General features: G+C 39.6%; 2 protein-coding genes across 16 annotated transcripts in view; one reads left to right on the forward strand and one right to left on the reverse strand.

Annotated features, from left to right (window-relative positions):
• TANGO2 (transport and golgi organization 2 homolog) overlaps nucleotides 1-23,758 on the reverse strand; it is a 42,403-nt gene extending 18,645 nt beyond the window's left edge. For 3 of the 6 annotated variants that reach the window (XR_011326651.1, XM_069795039.1, XM_069795035.1), the window contains exons 1-5: nucleotides 20,405-20,480; nucleotides 11,158-11,279; nucleotides 4,970-5,058; nucleotides 2,921-3,040; nucleotides 1,820-1,934 (exon numbers count right to left, since the gene is read on the reverse strand). Coding sequence is in view for 5 of the 6 variants with exons in the window: in XM_069795039.1 (XP_069651140.1) it covers nucleotides 1,820-1,934; nucleotides 2,921-3,040; nucleotides 4,970-5,058; nucleotides 11,158-11,213 (380 nt within the window). In the remaining variant the exon portion in view is untranslated. Of the gene's footprint in view, nucleotides 1-1,819; nucleotides 1,935-2,920; nucleotides 3,041-4,969; nucleotides 5,059-11,157; nucleotides 11,280-20,404; nucleotides 20,481-20,975; nucleotides 21,113-23,396 lie in introns of those variants that run through there. The other 3 variants (XM_069795036.1, XM_069795037.1, XM_069795038.1) reach the window with 3 other exon arrangements.
• Nucleotides 23,759-23,949: 191 nt separating this feature from the next.
• The window catches only part of ARVCF (ARVCF delta catenin family member), a 292,495-nt gene continuing 289,830 nt past the window's right edge, over nucleotides 23,950-26,614 (forward strand). For 2 of the 10 annotated variants that reach the window (XM_069795007.1, XM_069795005.1), the window contains exon 1: nucleotides 24,717-25,035. The gene's annotated coding sequence lies outside the window, so the exon portion shown is untranslated. Of the gene's footprint in view, nucleotides 24,129-24,249; nucleotides 24,511-24,715; nucleotides 25,036-26,614 lie in introns of those variants that run through there. The other 8 variants (XM_069795000.1, XM_069794998.1, XM_069794999.1 and 5 more) reach the window with 8 other exon arrangements.

The following is a 26,614-nucleotide window of genomic DNA, read 5'->3' on the forward strand; positions in this document are numbered from 1 at the left end:
TTTCATTTCATCAGAGTATCCAAGGCTAAGGACATATCAAAATGGAGAAGTTAATCAACACATACAGCTTTCAGACTGATGCTCAGCAAGGAATTATGACCTGCATTACTCAGAAAGACTATTCAATTGAGCATACAATTCCCTATCAGCCTAGCATAGAAGAATAAACAAACAAAACCAACACATGAATGACTGCCTTATCAAGTAACATCAATCAAATCTACTTTAATATCATTATACTAGTAGCCACTACAACTATTCTATTTACCTAAATTAGCACAAAGAAACTCAAACTTACTGCTTGCTACGTCACACAAACTTACTTTTTTTCTTGAAAACAGAGTAAGACTTATCTTTTCAGTTACAGACAGCCTTCCAATTTATGAAAGCTAGCCAGGCAGCAACATGCAGCAGAGAGCACAAAAAGTCAAATCCTCTGACCATGGTAAAAATTAGTTTAAGCAACAGAAAAATTTTGGAAGTCTCTGGTGGGATAATGAACTTTGTAGAGTAGAGGGTAAAAATAACAGAGAAGCAGCAAACCCTGTAACTGCCTATCCTGCTTCTGGATTAAACTTCTGGAAACATAACCTATACACTTATTTCTAAGCGGGCACACCAAGCAGAAACACACTCCTGGTATCTTCACGGGTGGCACGTGTCTGTCTTCTGTATTCATCCTTTTAGACTTCAATCACCTATATGAGTTTCATTTCACTTTACTATCATATCATAGCAAATTAAAAAATGAAAACTAATAGCCTGGCAGAATATGAAATAAAGGCCTTTCTTAAAAAAAAAAAGATGACAAAACACTTGCAGGTAAGTGGGAGAGTAGGGAGTGGGAGGCAAGTCTGAAGTACCAGCTGAAGGTGGTCTAAAACAGAAAGTGAAAAATCTAAACAAGATCAGTTAGCAATAGGGTGCTAGAAATTATTTTCACTGAAAACAGTAAACACTATGACCTTCTGCTTTAAGAGTATGTAGTTTCCCAAAAGCATGCAGAAAAGCTGAGTGGGAGAAAGCCTCGCACCATCAGGTTGTCTAATATGATTAATGCTTCTGCAGAAAGTGTGCCAAAGCAGTAGTGTGCTCTTGGCAATTTATACCTGCTTATGGTCATGAAGTATGCATTTAACTGAGAATTGATCCATAGCCTGGAGATGACTTAGCCCTGGATGTCCATTCTTCTGAATCAGGCATAATGCAAAGAAAAATCAGCATATGTACTTGTGCATGCACACATGCATGTGCATGGGAAAGCATGTGCCAGCCACATTGATTATAATCAAGTATCCAAGGTCCTTTCTTCAGCTACAGAAACTTGAAGAAGTTAATGTATTTGTTGTGTGCTGTTTCAGCAAAGATTAATGATACAGCCACTCTGACAGGAGTAATAGCTTGAAAGCTTTCAGCTGTTCTAATGCTGCCACCACATGCTACCTCTCAGAGAAAAAAAATAAATTCTGAGAAATTACAGAGCCAAGGTCTTGTTTTCTCCAAAACACAAGCCACACAGCCTTCAAGGTAAAGACTGAGTATGACCTATTAGGGAAAGAGTTGCAAGAAGTTTTGCGGGAAGCAATGATTAGAATACAAGATAGCCCTCCAGTATCTGAAAGATGAAAAAATAATAAAGGAAATTATGACTAGAGTACCATTAGGACCTTACATGCCAATTAGCAAAAAAATGAGAGCTCTCACTTTAGTTTGTGACAGGCTTCTGTACTGTTATGCTTCTGTGCCAAGAAGTATATGTACATCAGTGCTACTATGTATCTCCCTTTGACATTTGAACTGTGATGTTTTGTAGACTTACTTCAAGTCAGCTGCTAATAAATTAAATCCATTGTAAAGATGTCCTTCTACTGAAACTTTCTTCAAGTAAGAGTAGCTGTCCAGATCTGCAGTCAAGAAGTTTGTTACAAGAGCACCTAAGAAAGAGAAGTACATAGAGTAATTTGTGTGAGCTCACTATTCTGACAGGCTTGGTAAAACAAACAGTATACAAAGGATTCTTGTTACCAGTAGGGTATAAGAGTGAAAAAAGAACCCAGCAAAATCAACCGACCAACCAGCCTTTAAAAGTCTTACAGCATTGTATCATGTTCACATTAAGAGCTTCACTTTTTATTCTTAAGAACTCAGTCAAAAGCTCTTGGTCAATATTTCTACAGAATCCATATTTACTAACTATTCTATACTGGATGTGCCTTTCCTCTCCTCCCACCTTGCCAAACTCTTTGTCTTGCTTCATTTCCCCGATATATGACCCTAAAATGAAATACAAATGACATGGTTCATTTGTTCCTCTGTATAACATGTTTTGCCATTGCAATATATTCCCAACGCAGTACCACATGACAGTTACAAACAGACCTATTTTACTTTAAAAAAAAATACACAGGTTTCAGAAGACTTTTCTTTCCTATTGTATCTACTCATCTGATTTATCAGTGTGTAGGGCAGAAGGGACTACAATAATCTTTCAGGCTAACCTCCAGCATAATCCAAGCTGCATCGTTTCCCTGACTTAGGTATTTGAACAAGGACTTGAAAAAGTCTACTGTAATCTAAATCTAGTACAATGCTTGTCTAGTTGTTCTGTTAATTAGAATTACTTTCAAGAGAAGACAGTTGGTGCTGCATTTCTTGTCTGAATGTAACTTCAGGCTCTAGGCACTACATCTTGTTTTGGTTTTGCCTGCTTGATTAGAATATCATTATCCAAGTCAAGTTCCCCACACAGGTACTCAAAGTCCAAGTCAGCAGTTCACAAGTTCTGTTTACAGCACATAACCATTTTATTTGTCCATAAAGTCACGTTAAAAAAATTAATATTGTAATCATCACTGTTTTACTAGGACACCAGAACTTGTTTGTCCACTTTTCTTCTTCCTCCATTTCTACTCCTTCATACCTCTTCCTTTTGCATTTTTATCAATCTGTGGCTGCATATAGTTTGTCAGGGCTGCCATCTTGCCTTTCTTACTGATTCCCAGCCACGTCCCGCCTTCTTTTCCTTCCTCCATATCCAGACCTAATGGAATAAGTAAGAGTTAGGCTATTACATTCATTTAAAAAAAAAATCTCAAGCTTAAATCAGAATTTCTTAATGCAAATCCTGAGTCTTGATCAGGCTGGATAAAATGCAGTAGGTACGAGACTGTCTTTCTGGATAAGTGAGGTAAGCCCACTTAAATTACCTGTCCTCCAATTCTGCACTATCAAATATTTTCCAAGCTACTGCAATAATAGATGAGAGATAATGAGAAATTTAAATGTAAAAGCAAAATTATAAGCTTTGCCTATATGCTAAAATACACATAAAACTAAGTAGGCTCAGAATGCTTGTTAGCTCAAAAGCATATCTCAGAAGATTAATGTTATTTGCAAGTTTAAATTCACAAGTAACCAGAAATATTTAGAGCAAGCTAGGTAACTGATAAAAATCTTGGACGCTAGTAACAGTAATTTACATTGAGGAGGAAGACCCACAAAAGTGAAGCCCACAACCAAACCCCTTGAAAGAGAGTATAAACTAACCCCCCCCATTTGTAATAAGCTTATGTTAACCAGCAAGCATTTAATGCAAAACCAAGAACTAGTTCAATATAACATGTATATTGTTAGAAACCTTTTAATTCTGAATCATTATGTCATGAGATAACTTTCATTAGAAGATCAAAAGAATTTTAGATCCTTATTCAGAAACTCCTTTCTTTCTTCAGTATCCAGAACTTCAATATTGAATTTAGCCGTATCACGTCTTTACACAATACTTTTACTACTGTGCTCTACTTTAACTGAAAGGCCCACAAAGGAAAACATACGGCTTTGTTGACCAATGCCCAGTGATTAACATATAGCAATTACTGTTTTCCTGAAATTGCTCTAAGTGCAAAATATTTTTCATTTTTAAGTCATACAAAAAATAAATTTAATTTATTTTGGTTAAACTCATTGCTTTCATTTGAGAGAACATTAGTAACTCAAAGCCATATATTCATGTGATCTTCACAGATACACCCCCAGGATGGAGAATATGCCAGTTTCATATGCCAAATACGGACAGAGCTGATGAGTATAAAAGATAAAAATTCAGGGCCCTTCAGTTTTCAGCATAGCTTTTTGTTTGTTTGTTTTAAATTGCTATATAGCAGGAGCAGCAGCATCCAGCACGTCTGGCACAAAACAGAAATGTCAGCCAGAACTTCAGAAGCAAGGGAGCTGTAGTGCAGTGGGAGTAATTTATCCTCACAGGCCCCCTTGCCAATGACAGTAACACACAGCATCAACAAAGAGTATTTGCAAAGTCAAAATCTTGCATTTAAACAATGCTTTGTCTTCCAGAGTGTCATTTCTGTTTCTGAAAAAAGGCAGAAGTATTGATTATACTTAAAAATGACTACAGATATAGATTCCCTACATAGGAGAACCAGACAGCTGAGTGACTGTACTATCAGTTTAGAAAAATGTAGGCATGAAAGCTAATAAACTGATGGATCAACAACTAAAAGTATTCTGTAGCCTATAAATTAACTGACAAGAAATGAGAAAGTTTTCACTTTCTTGAGTTTAATGATTTCAAGTCAGTATTACAGACAATGAGTCTGTGGAATAACTAATTCCACTTATTTTAAGAAGTGTTTCACAGTATCTGACAAAACTAAAGTAATCGTCTGTGATGGACAAATTAATCTGATATATTTCCACTGCACCGCTCGGACTGAAATCAGTTAAAGAACGCAAAACTGGGAAAAAGCCCACAAGATATTAAAACACAAATAAGATAATAATAGCACAACTCATCTTTCAAACTTATGACATGTTTTCCCCAGCATTATTGGGAAGAAGCATATTTCTTATGAGAAATGCACCACCACCCCCCCAGTAACAAAAAATCAAGGCTGTAATTCCCTTATAAATTGTATTATGAAACCCACTCAAAACAACAAGACATACATACCACTAAGGATCTCATTGCTGCTGTCCCAAAAATCTGCCGATTTGGATGGTCTGTGGTAAAATTCATCCCTATTAGCTGCTAGAATAAGCCTGTAGAACACAAGAGCAAAAAGATACTCTTATAAACAGGAACTTCACAGTACAGACAGGAACAGAATCCAATCTTGCCACAGCATTATCTCATTTTAAGTATGAAACCATTCTTTATCCTCCCATCTCACTTTTATCACTCAGCGTAAAGGTCAAATGACATCTGACAACAGCCTTCTCTCTCATTGTCTTGAGACATTCAGCAAGTCTATCTTGTTGTGTAAATCAGGCAGCTATTATTTTCAAGGAATAATACTTGCAATGCAAGAGACTGAATTAAGATCGCATAAGCAATCTTAAGATTCCTCAGCATCTGAAGTTACAGCTTAATTAAAGAAAATTAAAGGTAACCCACAGATTTATAGGTAACTTTATCAAAAAAATCTGAAGCATGAGAGTATGTTTTTACTGAATCACTACTTCGGATCATGTAGTCACACTATTTTTTTAATCTAACTTCAACACCTAAAGCTCTGTTTATGTGGTTCAAAGATACAAGTCACATGCTTTTGTCTATAAGTACCCAGAACAGAGATAAATTTGTGATAGTCTCAAAGGTCCAGCCCCACTGAAATTCATTTGAAGAAAGGACAGCATGCTCAAGGATGCAGAGAAGTAAAGGGAAAAGGCATGGGGTTTTGTAACAATCAAGAGGTATTTTGGTGGGGCTTTTTCCCCTGTTTTTTGTTGTTTGTGGGATTTTTTTGCATGTGTAGTTGCTTGCATAATCTCAATTCTACCAGAACAGTAGGACAAAATAATTGAATCGTTACTGTGAGTCAGCCCTTACAGCAGAGAAACTACAGGAAGCCCTGGAGGCTACACAATCAGGAGGTAGGAAAAAGTTACGAAAATAATATGCAATTGAAAAACACTGCTGGATGAAATCCGTTATTTAAACACATCACTCCACAAGACCAAGTGCTGTCCTGACAAAAAGCATGCTGCAGCTCTTCACATGCCATTTAAGATTTGATAATTTTAGAAAACAAACAGGTATTAAAAAATGCCAGACATTATTAGGAAACAGCAGTGACTGAAAATTCTGCTAGCTATGCCTGGTTCCTTCTGCTCTGTACTTTGATAATTATCATAAATGGCACCTGCAGACTTGAAAGACCCAAGTTCAACATGATATTTAAGAAGCAGCGGACATACAAGATAGGACAGGTCTTCCTCAAAAGTTCCAGGCATGCCAGCAATGCAGATCAGTCAAATTCAATGATAACACCAGTTCAAGCCAGTCAGGCTGTGAATGTAAAGCAGGTAAGATTTAAAGAGTCAGTACAGCCAGACAGCTTCAGAGGAATTTAGAACAGTCTCACCTCTTTGAAAAGCAAAAACTATTTCTCTGTCCATTTCATCCAGCAGAAGTTATTAAAACAAAGCAACTTATTTGGTGTACTCCCTTACAGATCACACAAATACCTTACTGAATGTATGCTACAGTCATTTCATTAGCAGTGTTAGTACTGGAACACTAGAAAGAAAAGTCTAGGCTAATCTGACTGTGCACATCCATCTTTTGAAAGTGAGAAAATTAACATTTTCTGTTACTCAAAAGCAATGGAAGACAGCATCAGCAACTAAATGTAATGACTTATTGCAACATCAGATAGGCACAAGGTATCTATCAATAAAAGCTTGAGTTAGAAGTGTTACTGGGTTTCTATGCTGAGAATCAGCATTCAGACACTGCCATTTTCAAACCTGTAGATGAGCTTTCATTTGATGCTGCTCTTCCAGTCTTTTTTCAATCATTTTTAGAATTAAAAAAAAAAAAAAAAAAGTGTTTTTCATTGGCAGCACATCCTCACCTGAAAAGCAAGTAATGGATTTGGCTGATCCAAATAAAGGGCAAAAGACAACTGCAACCCTAGGCAAGCCATATGCTGGAGACTCAGGGCAACAGGTGACTGCAGACACACTTGCACACAACTCCACCACACCATACTGTGATCCAACAGCTATAACTTCCAAAGTCCTGCTCATTATTACCCATAACATGACTTGCCTTTATTTCAATTGCAAGATTACAAGTGTTCGCCGTTCTCTCCAGCTATGTTGCTTAATATTTAATTGTAATGAAATGCCATCTTTCAGAAACCTGCGGATTTTCTTAACCAGTTTCCTACAACCTCAGTACCTTCTTCACTGTCAGTTCCTCCTACCAGCCCAGCCACATGTCAATTACATTTACACAGCAGAAGCCAAGTTTGCTACTGTAAACTGAAGTTAGACAATACAATTTTCTTTCTAAATTTTAAGCCACAAAATGCAAGAATTGGTTCCAATGAAATCTCATTACTTTACTCATCGTTCAAATGTACTGACATTTTCTGCAGGCTTCTGGACTTCCCTGCAAATTCACCTCTTCGTTAAAACATGATCATGAGGTACCAGTTGCACATTAGAAATACTACAGATAAAAGAATTATAATCAGCTATAGAGAAAATAAAAAAGGCTAACACTTCAATGGCATCCTTTCTGCAAGGAAGGTGCTTAGTATTTTGCCCAACAAAGATAGCATTTGTTGGAAAGCACAGCATAGATATGTTTTTATCTTTTCAATGCCAAATAATCATAATATCATTCCTTTCTGACTTGCATTATTTCTCTTCTTCTAGCTGATTCTAGTCTTCGACCTATAGGCTTTCAGCTGGTTTACCCAATTTCTGTCATTTTTCTTGAATATCCTCCATTTACAGCATGCATCCTCCTTTTACAGGTCGCTATTTAAATTAACATCTCTACTGTTAAAAAATAATTTGGCTGAAGTGCATTTCTCATTTCCTGAAGCTCCAATTACATTTTGCCTTCAATAATTCTTGACATGAAACCACGGTTTGTTTATAATATCTAAATACTAAAAATAAGCCAAGTCTTTCTGGTGTGATTAAATATTCCCCATCTCAAGTTTAATCCACAGACTCCTAAATTTAGCAGAAGGCTAGTATTCAGGATCGCTACAATCAAAACATCTTCATTTTGTCTTTTATGAAACAATCATACTGAAAAGGAGCAATGTTAAGTGACCCTCATCATCTAATAAATTGCAAAAAGCCTATTCAGCTATTTTTATAGCTGAAATATTTCAACTGCATTAGGTTTTACATATTAAGATTTATTTTAATGTTGAGGCAGAGATGAAAACATGAGAAATCATTCCATTAAAGCAATTTCCTACAATGTAATTCAGTTCCATAAAAAAAGACTGTGCGATTATAGCTCTGAAGCTTGAAACATGTATTTATTTGTAAGACGCACACAGTATAGTTCAGAAAGATGTAAAGGCAGCATGTTACCTTTGACAATAATAATGGACTACCGTAAAGCTTTTGTTACACTGCACTAAACTTTACTACAAATAGGCCTGTAGAGAGGACACCGAGGAAAAAGGATAGAACAGCAAGTTGCAAGGATACAGGAAGATAGATTCATTAGTGTATCACAAAAGTGAACTGTAAGCTTTTTGCTTAATTAGGTGCTCATGAAAATTGGCCAATGTACTGCTCTAGAAACCAAAGTCTACCTGGATGGAAAATTCTCTTAAGTGTTATGGAAAACATGTTTTAATTTGAAAAAGTTTATTGGCTACAAGAAAATGGCCAATGACATGCAGTTTGTCTTTTCAAGTTGTTATGCCTTTTCTAGACACTTTATTTTAGTTAGAGATGCAAAGTAGATGACAGTAAGAAGAGTTAATTGTAGATGTCTCTTAACATGGACAGACAAATTAGTATGTCTGCAGGTACGGGAATCCCCTTTTGGATGGGAAAACTGTTCCAAGACCTCACCAGGAAATAAACAGCTATACCACAGTGTAACACACATGAGTTGTCAGGAAAAATTATGTTTAGCAAGGGACCAGTATAGAGAGGTCTAACTTGGTCTAATGGCTATAATACTGTTCAGAGACTTAGGAGGGCTGGGTACCATTCCCAACTGATACTCAGACCTACGTCCTTCAGAAATCTGAGGCAAAAGTGAAAAAAATGTCAAGAACAATTTAAGAAGAAAGAACTTCAACATTTTTCCAAATAAAGAAAAGCAGAAAGATTTAATTCTGGTGTATTAAGGAAAAAAAGGGGACTAAAGTTATGCATCTGATGTTAAAATCTGACACCAAGAACAGTATGGCCTGGCACTTACCACTGAAACAGATGGCTCAGAGTAATTTATCTCGGAGGAAGAGAGCAAGATGTTGCTTAACAAAAGGTACTAACTTAAATACAATTAAATATTCCTGAATCTGGGCCAAAACATCTCAAAAGCATTTTCCTATTTTGACACTGATAGCAAGTTGTCTTCTGCTATTAATCAATAATTTCAATCTTGATGCAATTTTTTTATAGCAAGCAAACTACCGTAAGTTTTACTTTTAAGTATTGATCATGCCAGAAAGTTCCCTTGGCAAGCAACTACAGTTTACATCCAAAGGATTTTCCCAAGAGGCATTGAACTGATGAATTTGTCTTTTGCTAACTAGCCATACAAAGAAAGTCAGACCAAATAAATGGATATATTAATTCAGCACCAGTCACATCATAAACAAAACCCCTTTTTAGACAGATTCAAGATGCAGAAAGGAATGCACTCTATGAACAATTGAAGTTCCGCTTCTCTTTTCCTTTCTTTCTATAGAATGGCATCTGCTTCTCAATACAAAAAGGCAGAAAAACAAGTCAATGAAAGGTACAAGGATTTACTGAGCATACCAACTCTGACGCTTTCTGGATGAATACCAATACTTGTACCCCACAAAGTAATATGAAACCTAAACAGTATGTAGAAATACAGAAAGCAACAGAACTCCACAGTCATCTTACTGGCCTGAAGTGCTATCTTTCTATTACCTACTGAACGTACTTAAAGATACTGCTGTTGCATATGAACTTGTAAAATTAAGGGCTGTAATGGGAGAGAATATTATTACAGGAAGTTTAATGTTTGGGAAACTCGCTGTATGACATCAACATGTCCAGTAAAACTTACCTAAAAGCATGGATGCTTATTTTGTCTTAAGCTTTTGGATAAATATTCCATACACATGATTATTAGTTTATTACCTAAAATTTTATTTGCAAGCAGATTTTTGGGAGGGGAAAGGCTAGGACACTTACTAGAAGTTCTCTTCTGCAGTTCACAGCACTACTTGTTTTACATTGATATAGTATAATCAGTTTGAAAGCAGTGAGATTTGATTTCCAGCATTTTCTGAAATTGTAAGTACTTAATTTTAGGACAAACAGCAACTGAGGATCTTTAAGTACACCTTGTCCCAAAAGTAAACTGCTAGGCATAAATAACTGTGAGGATATCTTGACCTCATCTATCCATATTTTAAAAAGCAACTGCACCTATTCATAAGCTAGCTAGTTCTATCAAAAACACAGTGGAAGAGCGAGTAGTGGTAGCCATAATGTAACATGGAACAGAGCAGTGAACTACACAGTGAACAAGAAGGTACTGTCCTTGGGAGGAAACATGACAAAGTGGTAATTCAAAGTTAACCAGAAGCTACATAAGCAGTTAAATTCAGTAGTAGTACCTTCTAGATTTATAGTGTGCTGCTCCCTTGGCTTGCAAGACTGGACCAGCACATATTAACAGAGGAGAAATTAATACACAGAGTGGTTAATAACTGCAATACTTCTGCTCAACTGTCTGCCCATTACTTTCCAGGCTAAATTCAAATTGTTAGTTTAAAACTGAAAGCCCTACTGAAAGAAAGGTACAGCTACAGCTGTGATGCTCTAACAAACACAGTTCCCCTTAGTTTAAGTCATAAAGTAGAAGACAGGACTTTCAAACTCTGGATTACAGTATTTGAAGGATTTAACCTACACCACATGATAGATCACCAGCAAAAGGTCCATGATCACAAAGCCCAAGTCTTTTGACAGTCTAAAAACAAAGGGTTCTCAAAAGGTTACAGGAAGTCCTCCAATAGGGAAAGTCATGAAGTTAAACATTACAAAAGCATAATTGAACACGTAATACTGACTTGAGCTTGTAATTCAAACATTGGCTACAAAAAGAAATTGTGTAAAAAAAAATGATAGAAACAAGTCTGTTTTAACTAGAACCATCTTTACCTGTATGCATTCTTTGAAACTGGTCGGGGGTCAAATTTGAATAGAAGGATGCACATTGAAGAATTGATGTTTAAATCTTGCTTCTTCCACAAAGGCTCAGTGCAAGGTCATTCTGTAATAGCCTACAAAGTAAATAAAGATTATCTATTATACTGGAAATTATAAAAAGATAACCTTGCTTCTATGCTGAAGCTTAAAGATTGCAATGTTCTCACTAATAGCTCACAGTAAAAATAAATAAATAAAACAGGACTTCCTAAATAGATTTGTTTCAGTGAATGGTTTACTACCAAAATTCTTATGGAAGTTGTTTCAAAGTTATGTTTGGCTAATTTAGATTTTTAGGAAAGAAACAAGCATCAGGAAAATACTGACAAAGTCTAGAGTGCTAGCAATACATGAAAGAAAGACCATTATGTAATTTTCTGCTCATTCCCAATAAACTACCACTACCTTTTTTTCTGCTGTCTTAAGTAAGGCAAAATGCTTCTGTTAGAATAAAAGGAGAAAATAAGACTGAAACTGTTGCAGAAGCTGGAAAAAGCCTGATCAAAGACACTCCCAAAGCTGTAAATAAAGTATACTTTAGGCCAAGCTATTATTAAAGTCCAAGAAAAAGTATTATTATTTACCATTGGGAAAAACATCAGGTACAAACAAAAATATACTGGATCAGAGTGTACCTTTTGATGAGTAATTTCCAGCACTTGTGGTATGTTTAAAATTCTGGCCATGCTCAGTTGGCATGACAAATGTGCTTTCTATTTCAAAACCATGTAACAGCTTTCAAATACTTTGTGTTGCCCCAATGAAAATGTTTCTGGTAATAAAACTGCAGCCTGATCTTTACTTTTCGTGGCTGCTAAAACAATTATCAGAATGTTACTAACCAACTACACATAGCTGTTTTACTGCTACTGAGAGCATTTCCCATGCAAGAGTTTTCAAGGTGGTCAAAGAAGAGAGGGGGACAGGCATAATTCGACACCACAACTCTAAAGCCATCTGAGCAACCCAGCGACTAAAGCAACTTCTGTACAAAAAGTAGGATTTTTAACCATACTTCCAGATATGCAGAAAGTGTCTCTCTTGTTCTTTAATTTTCACATAATTTACTTTAAGAGGTATCAGGAAATGGATGATCTTGACTACATTTCATATTACCAGAAGCAGAGCTGCAAGTGCAGCATTTATACATATTTTTTTAATTAACAGCTTGCCAGTAGCTGCTTGGCTCCTGTTAAGTCACAGTTCAGCACTACGGCCAGCCTGCTGTTGCTGTCATGGCATGGCAAGTTCAGTCTCGCAATCTAACGTTCTGCAAAGAGACTCTTCTGCTGCAGGAAATGAAGTAACTCAAAAAGAGGTGCAACACTCCCAACACGCTTGCCAAGACACGCAAGAAAATCAGTTGAAAGTAGTGTGTGTGTGTGTACATATCTCTATCTCACAAAGTATTTTAAATTCTGTTCTGTGACAAAAGGAATTTTCCTCCCAAGATGACTTCATAGTCCACTAGCCAAGAGCAGCAATAGCCTAGCTATCCCAACTATCTTCTGTTTAACAGGTTACAGAATAAGGCATTAGAGAAAATGGAATTAAATCACACCATAGGCTTTCTTCGCCTCTACCAAGTCAATCCCAAAATAACTGGTTTAGAAAGTAATCATAAATTGAAGAAGCAGACTTGGAATTTTGGATAACCGATTTATTAGTCAGTTACTTAAAGAGATCCATAGCCAGCTTTATTTAGAAAATCTAATCAGTTTTAAGAAGGTGTTATCACCCTTCTAAGACTCCTATCACTGAATTTTCAATAGACTGCAATCATACTGGACTCGTACAGCCAAACTACCAGTTCTGGAAGACTTGGATTTTCTACATACAGATCTTGTTAGCTTTTCACAAAACTCGGGATCTTGTACCCCAGCTGCTTTCTGTCACTAAGCATAAATAACACTGACCTGTTCACACCTTCTACTCCAACTCTTAAAAAGAAACTGAAGCAAACCAAAATTACAGTCACAGTTCAAATCACAGAGCACAGATTTCCTAGAGCAACATACAGCTTATGAACTAGCGCACAGTGCCATTTCCAGAGAATACAATTAAAACATAACACAATTCTAGGTATTTCTGAAGCCTTTTATACTTATTTTTTTACTTTAAAATTTCTGATACTGTCCAGATATCCATTGCATATCTATATGCCATACCCTACCCCAGTTTCTTTATTCAGAATACCATTTCTTCTACCAGAAGGCATTTAAATTGCAGATCCAGATCTTCCTATTCATGATTTCTTCTCTGGAACCTTACATTGTTCTTTATTCTGCACCAGCTACCCTTCTTTTAAACTTATCTTCTCTCAGTCCAGAATCTTCTTGTCTTCCTTGACTTGTCCTTCCCTCACCTTCAAACCTACTCTGCCTCTAGATACTTGCTTTGTCATTGGACATTTATTTTTCTGTTTGGTAATTTTTCTGTCCCCAGAAGAACATGGAAGATGGGTTTCTTCATGACTCAGGTTCTCCAGCATGCTTACTGTGCAGCCAGAACATAGTCATGAAGGTTATTCACTTCTGCAGCACCTTACCATACAGATGTCAATCCAACCAGCCTCCTGGATGAACTACACATTGGCTAACTGTAGGAACCTGGTGTATCATCAAGTCTGGCAGATTTTCCCTGTTAGAAGACTGGGCTCCCAAATAACCTTCTCAGGGATGCACAATCCTATATAACACAAGCCTACAGCAAGGCTGGGACAATTAACAGTCACCCCTCTTTCCCAAATGATGCAAATCTCACAGTAGTTATTGTTTATGTAGCTTAGTGCATACGCTACACAGAAATCAAACAGGATACTTTTCCCCCCCCTTCAAAAAGTGACTCTTTTTGCTGAAGTCATTACTGTCCTCTAATTAGGACAGATGAGACCTTTCAACTCCCACTCCCAACATTACAGTTAGAACATTGCAATAAATGTCAAACTAAGAACAAGGGTTTATTTTAGCTCACTGACTGCTGCTGTTCTATTCCTCAAGCAATCTCCTCAGACAGCTCCACAAGTAAATGGAAACAGCACTCTGACCTTGACAACTTGACCGAACATGAAATTGGGAGGAGGAGGAATGTCAACAAACACCTGTGCTGCACTAGGCTCAGCGCTGTGCAAGACATCCTCCTTCCTGTTCCAAGTTCTGTACATTGGGAGTTGTGCAGACAACTGCTCCCCCTCTCCCCAGCCCCCAATGTTTCAACAAGAGTTGCAGGCTGTGTTTATAATCCACACTGTAAAGATGCAAATAAATTGCTGCAACAAAAAGGAAAAGCAATGAGTTTCCTGTTAAGAGACATATTTAATATCAGAAGTTAGGAAAGCTAAACCTGGTAATAGCATTTTAAAGAGGCACTTTCACGTTAGTCACGTTTTTGAACATGCAAAGTCTAACATAGATTATTGGATCTGCTACTGCTAGTTGTGCTTCCACCAAAAAAATAAAAAAAGCAAGTTTATCACATGCTGGTGATTTCAATTATGCAGATTTCAATTTTACAGTTCAAATCTCTGGTTTATCTTATCTTTTCCTTTTCTCCCCAATCTGCAGCTTACAGGGGAAATAAACTTTTTGTCTCTGAACCAGAAAGCCACCAGAGCCAAGCATTAGCCAGTGACTTGATGCCAAAAGGATCTGAATTAGTACTGGAAAAGTCTTTGCAAAGGAAGCAGCAGCACAAGACTGATCCTAACCATGGCTCTGAGAATTCAGATTGCAAAATCTTTCTTGGAAGCCCACAAAAAAAATGGACAGATTAAGATTATCTGTCCTTTATGTTAGCAAACATTAAGAGCTTTAGTTTGTCTTTAAGACATGTACCAAAAAGCAATGTAAAAAAATAAGTCTAGACTGAGTGATTTCTTGCCTGTTTGTTGAGCAACTTGTTATAAAAATAAGATAGTGACTTGCAATTCAGTTTAATAAGCAGCTTCACTGTAGTTACAACTTTGCATATCCTACGGAAGGTAAAGGGCTACAGCTTCTACCATCAAGGATATATTACTGTCTGCCCATCAGAAATGAACTTATGTCCATAAACCACATTAAATAAAATGCATTAACAACGTGGTTCATGGAGCAAGCAATACACTAGAATAATGCTGTATACTATTGTTCACTGGTCCCTACTTCACAAAGACAGAAATATGGTAGCTTCATTCTTTTCGCCTTTTCCTCAGTGTGAGCATCAAGATTGACATTTATAAATATCAAGCCATGCTAGACTGTTTCAGAAACAACACCCATAGCTCAGAAGATATCCCCTTCAAATCTACAGTTGAGAGGTACCCATTTACAGCATCAGCATATTTATGGTAGGTAATCCTTAAAAAAAAAATTTTTTTTTTAACAAAGTGCAAAGAAGCACACTTGCTGAAAGCAAGGATATAAAATACAATTTTAATGGGCAACTGTCACTGACTACTCTTGCTGACTATGGAGATATGGCTCCCAGTACTCATTAGTGTCCTGCCAGATAATTAAACGGATTACTCAAAAAAAACTGTTGACAATTAATCACTCATAAGACTACTATTTTAATAAACAGGTTTCTGGCTCCATTAGCTGATTTATTGAGTTCCTTTCAAATAATCAGTTCAGTCCAGCTGTTTGTGCAAAGTTACTGGTCAACATAAAGCTTACACAAAAACTGCCAGTCAGCAGGAGAATAAGTTTGTAACACTCGCCACAATTATCTACAGGGACAAGTATTCTCAACACTTCAATGGCTTTCCAGAGTCCATATTCATTATTACTGGGTACTACTGCTTTGACAGAAGTATCTTTTTGTCACCCCATCAACCCTACTTGATGTTATTATAGTTCAAGTTACATTTGTGCTTTTAGTAACTCCAACTATCAAAACAGTATTATTTATCTTGGGCTCCACCTGCCGGCCTCAAAAAAAGCATAAGTGTTTATAGGTCCTATATAGGTCCCATTTTTTTTTTTTAATTCAGACAGAAGTGTTTAAGCCAGCTAAACCAGAGCTACCTCTTAAAATAGCAGCAATACTTAATTGGCAAAGGAAGCAACCAATGTATTTTGGTATCTTCTTCTATCAAAGCTGACATTGCATTTGCAACACCTGTTGTGGTTTTATACCCAGGCTGGATGTTAGCCTTAAAATTCTTAAATAAAAACATATTGTAAGTCAGACTCAAATTTGGATATTCTGAAATTTAAGACAATTAACAAACATTAAGAGGAGAGAAAAACTGAAAAGGGGCTGTCATAGGCATGATAGGCACATAAACATTTAATCAAAAAGTCTTTATACAGGTGTCATTCTTTCAAGCTCATATTCACATAAAAGAGGGTGCTGCAACTATGGGTATGAGAGGAGCATATTGCACAGAGCTGCCATTACAAAGCAGATGGGCTCAACTCAGCCTTCTCGTCATTCAGTGATAGTCTGCCACAGCTCAAGGGGAGAAGATGAAGATTAGGTCAGCACTGGCTTCCACACTTGCAACTTAATCCTATAGCAAGTCCAAAGCTTGATCAAAAGCTGACTTTCTAGCTCCATTTCAGCAGAAAATGTGTCTTCAGAACTATTCTTAGAGGTGCAGGAGGCAGCTTAGTTTAAAAAAAAAAAAAAAAAAGAAATTCAAATAAAAAATGGTAAGTTGTAGCACAACACATGCCTTCTGGTTTTCTTTTTTGAAGACAATACAAGCCAGAATATACATACTGTGCAACCTGACAAGGTCTGCAGAATGGGGGGAAAAAACCTCCACTCTAAGGCGGGACAGTGAAGACTTACTGCTCTCTGGATAATGAGCTTTTATAAAATCTAGTTGGATTATTCCCAGTCATCAAGACAACAGTTACCAAGGATTAAATGACAGCAACAATCTCCTATTTCTGTAATATGTTTCTAGTTTGGTAATTTACACCAAATACACACAAACCAGCTTGACAAGAATTACAAACATCATGTAATTAAGCGTTCTGCTCCAAACAGCACTGCTGATTCGGAAATGACATTAAAGTAACTAACATTCTTATTCTGTGCTACTGTACTCTGCTAGACAGTACAGTGTGTTGTTTTGCTCATTTTAACGATCTGTTAAAAGCCTGAGTGGATACATGCCAGCATAAGGTAGCATTTAGAGGGACTATCGAGAGACCAAAGCATGATAGATTGTGTATGTTCTTTTCATAGGGTTCTACCATCATTTGGTTGATTAGAAGCAATCAGTTCACAATTTGGCATAAAACCATTTTACCCTTAAGAACTCCCAGTAGCAGCCTTTGAAAAATGAAGCCATTTGTTATGTATTTTGTTTTCACAAATGAAGCATCATAAATAACATCTGTCAGTTCCCACAGTGATCTCAATTGCTTCTCAAATGATCCAAAACTGTTGTTTAGGTGCCATCTAAGAGACAGCTAAAGATCATCAGTCACTGGATTCTGATAGTTTTATGTACCACAACAATAACTCGTGGTCAGCAGTCTAAAACTATTTTACTGCTTCTTTTTAATTTTTCCAAAGGAAACTGAGCACTACACTCCTCAAATGCCCATAAAAGAATAAAATTGGATGCATTTTCTTTCAATAGTGGAATGATTTTTTTTTTATATATATATATAAACTGAACTTGAAAATCATGGAAAATAAGAGATGCTTGATTCGTTTTTAAAAGTAATCTACTTTTTTTTTTCTCCACTTAAAAGCATCTCGCAGTTGTATTTCTTAAAGCCTTTTAGTGGCTTGCTTTTGCACTTCCCTCGTGTAGCACGTGCTCCTGCGTAGTAATACTAATCATTAAAGATAAAGATGAGGTGGAATAGATGGATCCACAATCTGATGCCTTTCAGGCTGCTCTGTATAGACAATTAGTAACTAACCTAGGATTTGTAACCCTACCAAGGCAAAGGGTCAGTCTTCACTGCAAGAGACAGCAATGCAAGATAGAACACTTATGAAAACACAGAAAGTAACATAAGGTGCATGCTGTTCCCAAGTTTAACGAGTTAATTTTATTTTCAGCTCCTCAATTTCTCTCTCTGGCATCTTACTAGATTACATCCACTGTACAGCTCCCAAGAGAAAAAAAAAGGCCAGTAAACATCACATTTCACCACACTGTATTTTAAAAAACATTTGCCAGGCATGGAATAAGACAGCCTTTCCCCTAGTTTCTCAAGAGTGCTAGCTTCTCCTCTGCCACAGATCTGCAGACCCAGAGTCTTTTGCTAGACTTCTTCCTCTTTTTAGGCAAAGACTGTTATTTTTAGCTTTCACAATTCTTAGGTTTTCTTCAGTGAGGAACCAGTTAGGAATCCTGTTTTGGGGAAAGAAAATCTGTTTTCCACTTCTTATTCATAGGAAGTATATGTTACAAGTAACTGGAAGAAACACTTAGTGGAAGATTCATATATACTTGCTGTGTTCTTACGCGCTTCCCTAGAGATGTTCCTCTAGACGCTCCCAGAGTAATACCAGTCTATATGGACCTTTCACCTGACCCAGTATGGCTGGTCTTATATTCCTACGCTTAACTTACTGGGACAGAAGGGCTGCAATCAACACTTATGTAAGTGTGTTTTCACTCCCACTCTTCCCACCTCAGCTACAATAACTCTGCACTTACTACCTACCCTGAACAAAACTTAGAGGGGCCATGGGGTGATAGGCAGCCTACAAACTTGCAAGGAAGGGACCAAGAGAAAAACACAAACCCACAGCAGTTAAGCAGACAAAAGAAGTCCTGCAAGTTATCCTTATGTAAGAAAAAAACACATTCATTTCTTTCAAAATAGCAGATACAAAATGAACATTGCAACACAAGAAGAGCTTCAAAGCTTTTTGCTTTGAGTTCAAATAATCTTTCTAGGAGACATAAGGCAAGGACAACAGAATTTTGTTAGTTCTGCTGTTAACAAAGTTATTTATTTAATTGTAATTTTAATATGCTCTTTAAAAAAGCATCCCCATAAAAGTAATTTGGCTGATCATTATCAGCATTCAGCAGGTTCACTTAGAATTGCTCTCACAAGAGCAACACCACTGTCTAGGCCTACCTACTTTACTGCAGGTATGTTATATGTCTGGTTGTGTCCACTTTCAAGAATATAGTTGCTATGATGGTAAACATCCTATTACTGAGTCTGGAACAAGTGTAAGTAGTTAACAAGAGAGGTGCATAACTGCACTGAAGCATTGCCAAACATACCAAAACAATTACTGTGAAAAATACCAGCCCACCCTTCAGCCACTTCATTTAAAATATTAACTAATTACAATGAAAATAGATAGCAAGTTGGCTTCAGTTAGAGCCGAGATACTTGAATCACTGTATAGCCAGGATCAATTCGGTCAAACTGCTCCTCAGAACTGTGGGAAGTCTGAAAACAACTCAACTAAAAAAATTATCGAATTCAACTTAAAAAAAAATAAATCAAGTTTCTGTATATTTTGACTTCTAAAACCAGTACAATACACAGCGGAGAGTGAGCTAGTAATCAAGTGCACTTCAGAGCAGCATGTGCCCTGTTGACCTCATGTAATCACAAAAGAAATCTCTCACCCCCCCCCAGTGTTTTCAATACCTACAAACTGAAACATCAGTAGTTTTCAGTGCCTTTCTGTGACTATTTCTTGACAAACCGCCATCAAAGGGTCACCATACGTTAAAAAAATTACTTTATCAAACTGTTGCATGCGACACAAGCACCAACCAGCCGCCACCAGCGCAAGAACGATATGCCATCACACAACCAAAGAACAAGCGTTGGTTGACACTTTAGAACAGCCCCGTAGCTGCCATCGGATAAATTTAGGACAAGAAGTTTCTTCAGCGAGAGGCGCTCAGGACCTTCCCGCCACTCGCTGTGAGGGGAGGCGGTCACCGCTGCCGCGGAGCGCCGGGGCCCTGGCGCTCGGCCGGGAGGGGCCCGCCGCCCCCTGAAGCGCACACAGCCCCCCACCCCTCAAACCAGGAGCCCGTTAGCTCCCAGCCAGGCTGCGCCGGGGGCTGGGGCTCCCCACTCCTGACAGGTGAAGCGACTCAAAGCCATTTCTGAGGCTGGCCCCCGCCCTTCCCACCCAAGCGCGAACCGGGAGGGGCGCCGGCCCGAGGTGACTCCGCCAGGACCGAGGGGGAGAAGAAGGGGTCCGAGGGATCCGGGCTGTCCGACCCCCCCAGCCCCCTCCGAGGGAAGAGCTCCGCACTCACCCAGCGCGGACACCAGCCCGTCCCCACCGCACCGCTTCCGCGAGAGCAGCCAGTTCAAAACAACGCCCGCCCTTATTGGCTGCGAGCTCCCCGCCCTCCGGCGCGCTATTGGGAGACGGATCCCCAGCCTCTTCTCCTCAAGCTGTCATTGGCTGGCTCGCACACAGGTGCCCGGTGGGCACCGCCCCCTCCCAGTCCCGTCGTCCCCGCCCCGGGCGTCATGAGAGGAGCCGTGGCCTCCTGCTCCTTGCCCGGCCCTGCGGCTTGAGGAGGACTCTGGCCGTGGGGTGTTTCGAGAGGAGGCGGTACAGGGTGCTCGAGGCACGTCATCTTCAACACAGCCCGGTACCCACGTCCGCCATAGCGCATTGAAGAAGTCATCTGTGGTATTGCGTGGTACATGGGCTGCTTCTTGGCCGCCTCAGCCTGTTTCCAGTATATTTTGTTTCAAGGTATGAAATAATAACGTCAAAGGCCTGATGTGAGCTTCAAAGGGCTCGTAACTCTGAGGACTGATACCCCCAGGACCGGGTTGCTGACAGTCTCAGTGAGTTTGGATGTAACTACTTACCCACTTCCAGAATGAGGTCACTGTGTGGGACACATGTTAACGTGACTACCTTCAGGGGAGACTCCGCTGACAGAAAGACCCCAAAGTCATTGAGCCCTGAGCTTGCAATGGTATAAATTCAGGCCAGGACAGCTTTCCTGAGGATTGAGGAAAACACAAGTGACAAAGTCAAATTTGCTTTCAGCTGTTAAGCACAGCATGATCAGAACTGATAATTAAACCTTTAGTAATTTTACTTAGATCTGCAGGTTTAGGCTGGGATTGGATCTGTGCCACCTTTTTGTCCTTTCATACCGAAATACTAACTTGTGGGTTTTTCAAATAAGATTTAAAACTTTATTTCTGATTTTTTTCACAGGTGGCAATAGAGGGTTTCAGTGGAGCCTGTAAATTAAAAATGTTTTATGGTGAAGCCTCTAAGGGGAGACCACAAAAGCTTTGACTGCTCTTCTAGGTTCTAACACTGATAAACACAGTACACATAAGATACAGAACACTAATGAAAAGAACTCCCAGGGGTATATGAGTGTGTAATGTGGCTTGCGAGGCAAAACCTTTCATCCTGGATGCAGAAAACCTGAAGTCAATTGTTAGCTTTACCACTGGTCTGGCATATGACATTGAGCAAGTTCATCTCAATACTTTCTTTCTCCATCAACAACAACGGGGTGATAGCATTGACCTTTGCAAGGTCTTTTGAGATCTACTGATGAAAACTGCTGGGTGAGTATATTATCACCGTTATTTGTACTATTGCTTTTGAAACACAATAATAGATTGTAGTTATTACCTACATATATCAACCTTGATACATATAAACCTAAAATATATTTATGTTTTCAGGTATAGAGTTATTTAAAACAGTTATCTGATTAATAAGTAGACAAATTATACAAATCTCTTCATCTCCATTACGTTAAAATTGGTAAAATGCAAGCACATTAAATATAATTTGTTCTTTGCTGTCACTCTGTTTCTCAAAGTATAGACTCATCACTGTGACCAAAGATTATTTAGCTTCTATGCTTGATGCCCATTAAAAATCTTCAGATGATAGGTCTGCATACCTTCAGCAGGACCTAATGTCCGTGGGAAGAAGAAAAGGAAAACTGTCCATAGGCCTAAAACTTAATGGTGTTAGTTTTTACTAATTTTTAATTTTTTCATTCTTTTTGATACGTATGGGAAGTTAGAATAACTTCAGAGTAATTTAAAAAATATTTTTTAGGAGGCTTCACAAAAACATCCGCTCCAAGGATTCGTGAATACTGGATTTGGTGGCCATTCAGACTCTTCCTCCTATTTCTTGTGTCTACCTTTTGTTCTGCCTATACCAGCTCAGTTATTGTTGTCCCTTTTAGACCCTGCCCTAAGAGATCTGTGCATAGCTCCCATTGTTTTTCAAACTCGAATAGTCTGATCTCAAGTAGGCAGTGATTCTGTATCCACTTTAAGTATCTTTAACGAAGAGAGTGGTACTGGCTGTCAGCGCAGAACCTCTATCGGAGAAAGCTAAAACCCAAGCAGCTTAGTGAAAAACTCGTAGAATTATTCTCCTGAGTTAGTCTGAAAAACTAAAAGAGAAATAGTCCTGACATTTATTTAAAAACTTTGTTCTATCTTTTAAGTGCTGGAATGCGTGTTGTTTGGAATGCATAAAGCACACCTTGAATGGATTAAATATCTTTTCCCTGAGAGCTCTCAAAAAGTAGTTGCTAAAGAGGAGACATCAGTGATGCAGAGAGAGTCTTCCAGAGATCGGTTCTTGCTCTGATCCTATTTGATATCTCTATCAATTGTCTAGATGATGTAAGATCTTTACTAGTAAAATCTGTAGCTTAGTAGACTATCAGTGGATAATTCACATGACTGATTAGTTATAAAATCATCTGATGTGCCCAATTAAAACATCCCAGTCCAATAAAATGCATTTTTTAATGTCAGAAAATGTTAGCAAACACATCTGGAAATAAAGAATGCAGGGATGGAGGCTAGCTTGGCAAAAAGTACTTCAGAAAAGAATTTAGCTGTTACTATCTATAAAGGTTTCAACATGACCTCTCAGGGCAATATGGTGGTAAACTGGACTAATGTAATCCTAGAATGTATAAAATACAGAATATATAGGGGAGACAGGGGAGCGATACTGCCTTTGTCCACAGCACTAGTTACACTGGAACACTGCACCATTTCTGGCACCCACGGTTAGGGAGGAGGGGAAAAACACTAGGAATAATGCAGAGGAACGTAAAAATGATGAAGGGGATAGATAACAAGATATAAATGGGGTGTAAGAAGCTCAACCTATTCAGCTAGTCAAAGAGAAGGCTGAGAGGTGACTCGATGGCAGCACACAAGACCACTGCAAACGGCAAAAAGGTCAAGTTAGACAAATCCACAGGGAACACGTGCCAGCATTACCTGGCTGCATTGCACCTGACGAGCCCTCTGTCACAGCACGCGTTTCAGACATTAGTTGGGCCCGGAATCTCCCCGTCTACAGCTGTGAAAAGTACGACTGAGCCTCCCCAGGAGCAGAAAGCCTTTAGCCGTACTGCAGGTCGGTGGGCTTAGCGCTGCAGGCCGCGTAGCGCGGTTTCGCCGTACCCATCCAGTGAGGTGACATAATGGTCGCTGCTGCTGCTGCTGCTGCTCCTGCCGAAAGCACATCGTCAGCGCTCCGCTCCCGCCCCGCTCTCTGCCGTGCGGGCAGCCCCGTCCCCGCTCTCGCAGCGGGAGCCACCTCTCGCCGGGCTGCGGCGGCTCCTCCCGCCGGCCGCGCTGCTGCCCCGCGCTCCCGCCGAGGGACCGGGCCGCCCCGCTCGGACGGACAGTCCCGCCGGCCAATGGCGAGCGGAGCGGCCAGACCGTGAGCGGCGCGGGGCGGAAACGCGCCAATGAGGTTTTGGTTGCTGGGCTCGATCGGCAGAGGAACTACCCAATAGGAAAATTCGCGGCGCGGGAGCAGCGCGCTGGTTTGCGTGCCCGCCGCAGGCAGGCAGGCAGGCAGCGCGAGGCAGGGGTCGCGGCGGGACCGCCGGCGGGGGTGGGTCGTGGCCTCGCTGCCCTCCCCGGCCCGCCGGCCGCTGTGGCGATGGCGTGGGGGCAGAGGGGGGTGCCTCTTCCCTTTCGCTAGTACTTCCTCCTCCCCAGGTGTGAATGCTGAGGAACGATAACGCCCCGCTTAAAAAGAAAAAAAAAGAGTTGGAAAGAGGGTACTCACAGGGGCTGACTGGGAAATGGGTTCCCCCCCCTCCCGGCGGGCCTCTCCTGAGGGACGCTCGACCGGCGGTTATTTTCTGAAGCGTAGTTTCGGAAAGGGCACGCATTTTTCTGCGTTGCCCTTGGACCTTTTTTTTGGAGCGGCCTCGAGGGCCGTCGGGAGGACCGCGCTCCTCCGGCGGCGGCGGGCGGCCGAGCTGGGCTGAGGGAGCGGGGACCCGGAGGGCCTGAGGGCAGCGGGTGTATGTGCTTTGTAGAGAGGAGGAATCCCCCGCGTGCTTTAAAAACGCAGCCAAAAATCTTGGTAGAAAAGGTAAATGCAAGAAAAGGGTTAACGGTCGCTGCCACCTCCCCCTCCTCTCCGCCGGCTGGATAGAGATGGTCTTGGATACCCTTTGTAAATAGGAATGTGGAGGTGGGAGGGGAAAATCAGCCCGACTCCGTCCGCTGCGTTCGTCTCGGTGGGTAAGAAGGCGATAGAGAGGCTGGCGCAGCCCGGGTGCTCTCCCGGGAGAATGCGCGGGGGGACGGACGCGCCTTCCGCGGGCGCCGGGAACCCGCGGGGCTGCGCCGGGGTGGGGAGGGCGTGAGCGGCGGGCGGGGAGCACCGCGGAGGGGGCTCCTGCGCCCGGGGAACGGCGGGCGAGAGAGGAAGACGAGGGGCTTGGGTTGACATGCTGCCCAGCGGTTGCCGAGTATTTTATTGAAGAGTTGGTGGGGTTCTCCCCCCCCTTCTTTTTTTTTTTTTTTTTTTTTTTGGTATACCCGCCTCCTTGAAGCCAGCAGAAGCAAGGAAAATAAGCTGAGAACAGAGAAATAAGAGAAGACGGAGGAGATGGTGAGCATATCATTGGGTTGGGGGGAATGAATGAGGTTGCCGGGCTGTTTTCTGTTGAGATGTTCTTGCAGGGTGTAGTGCGTTTGGGATAATTTTGCATTACGACTGCAGACTAGCCTTCTTTGTTTGCTAAAAATTGCTGTTTAACAGCGTTCATCAGTTTATTGTGAGATACGCAACGAGGAGTTGATATGTACGAATGGCTAAAATTACATACGCAAGCCACACACACAAGCAACCCCTAAACAAACCAACATTGTATTAATCCTGCAATATGATGGGCAGCTCTTGTCATGGAGGGAAGTCATTGCTCAGGTTATTTGTGGCATGCATAGATGAGTCTCTTTGTAGCAAAGACCAAACAAAACTAACCTATTTCTTCATAAACGTGAAATCTATTACAGATCTAAAAGCTAAAGTTAGGCAGTTTTTTTCCTCTTCGTTTCCCCTGCAGTATTGCTGTAGATGATTAAAATCTAATGTTTGCAAAACTTGACCAACTCTAAAATGTTCACTTCTAGCATGCAAATAGTAAAGATCGTCTTTCTCCCTTTCTTGCTCTCTCTCTCTCTCTTTTTTTTTTTTTTTTTTAATGTAGGCACTTGTTTGTGTATGTGGAAGGGGGAATTCTTGTAACATGTACTTTGCTTTTTACAGTGTACTGTTGTGCCTTAGGTAGGTCACAATACAAAATGTGATTCTTCGTATGTTAAAAAAAAATCTCTAAGTAGATTTTTTTTATATATATATCAAGTGAAGACGTGTTTTATACTAAAAATATCTTAAACACTAGATAGAAGTTTGTGTGGAAAAACCCTGCAGTTTTGTATTAATGGGAATGCTTTATGGTAAAAATCATGACTCTAAATGACAGAATATTGACATTGGCTGATTGTATTTTCCTGTGGATGAAGTGCTGCAGTCTGTTTTAAGCACATTAGCTCTTTAAGCTTCCATAAATTTAAACATATTTTGTTTACAAAATTGTGCAGGACTGCATGGTGCAGTAGTAAAATCTGAAATTTAGTGGCTTTAGAAATGTTGCAAGGCACTGCAACAGAGAAAAATTGCAGCTTCATATTAAATCTGCTGTGGACAAAAAAGGTTTGTTATAATAAAGTAATACAGGATATACATGGTGACTAACTGAAAAGGCTGGATAGTTTGGAGTTTCTACAGAAAAATAAGTTGTGAACTATGCTGTGATCTTCATCATGCAAGATACTTGGATGGATGGCTGTTAAATTTATTTTAAGCAACAACTCTGTAAATGCTTGTCTGAAATATTTAAATTATATGCCCCATTAGGCAAATGGGTTTATCTTCCCATTGCTTGGCTAAAGGAATGTATTAAGAGGGCAAGGTTTAGAAGAACAATACAGTTTGACTGCATAGTTTCACTGCATAGTTCATCCTCATGTATTGTTCAGAGATGCATAGAATATATTTTATTTGACATTGGTGATCTTTATAAAGTTGACTTTGCTGATTTTATTTTTATGCCATAGTTGCTGTCAACATAAATAACTGAATTTCAATTAATATAACCATAGATTTGACCTACTATTAAGCTAGAATG

Source organism: Haliaeetus albicilla, chromosome 10, assembly GCF_947461875.1.
Source record: "Haliaeetus albicilla chromosome 10, bHalAlb1.1, whole genome shotgun sequence".
Lineage (NCBI taxonomy): Eukaryota > Metazoa > Chordata > Aves > Accipitriformes > Accipitridae > Haliaeetus > Haliaeetus albicilla.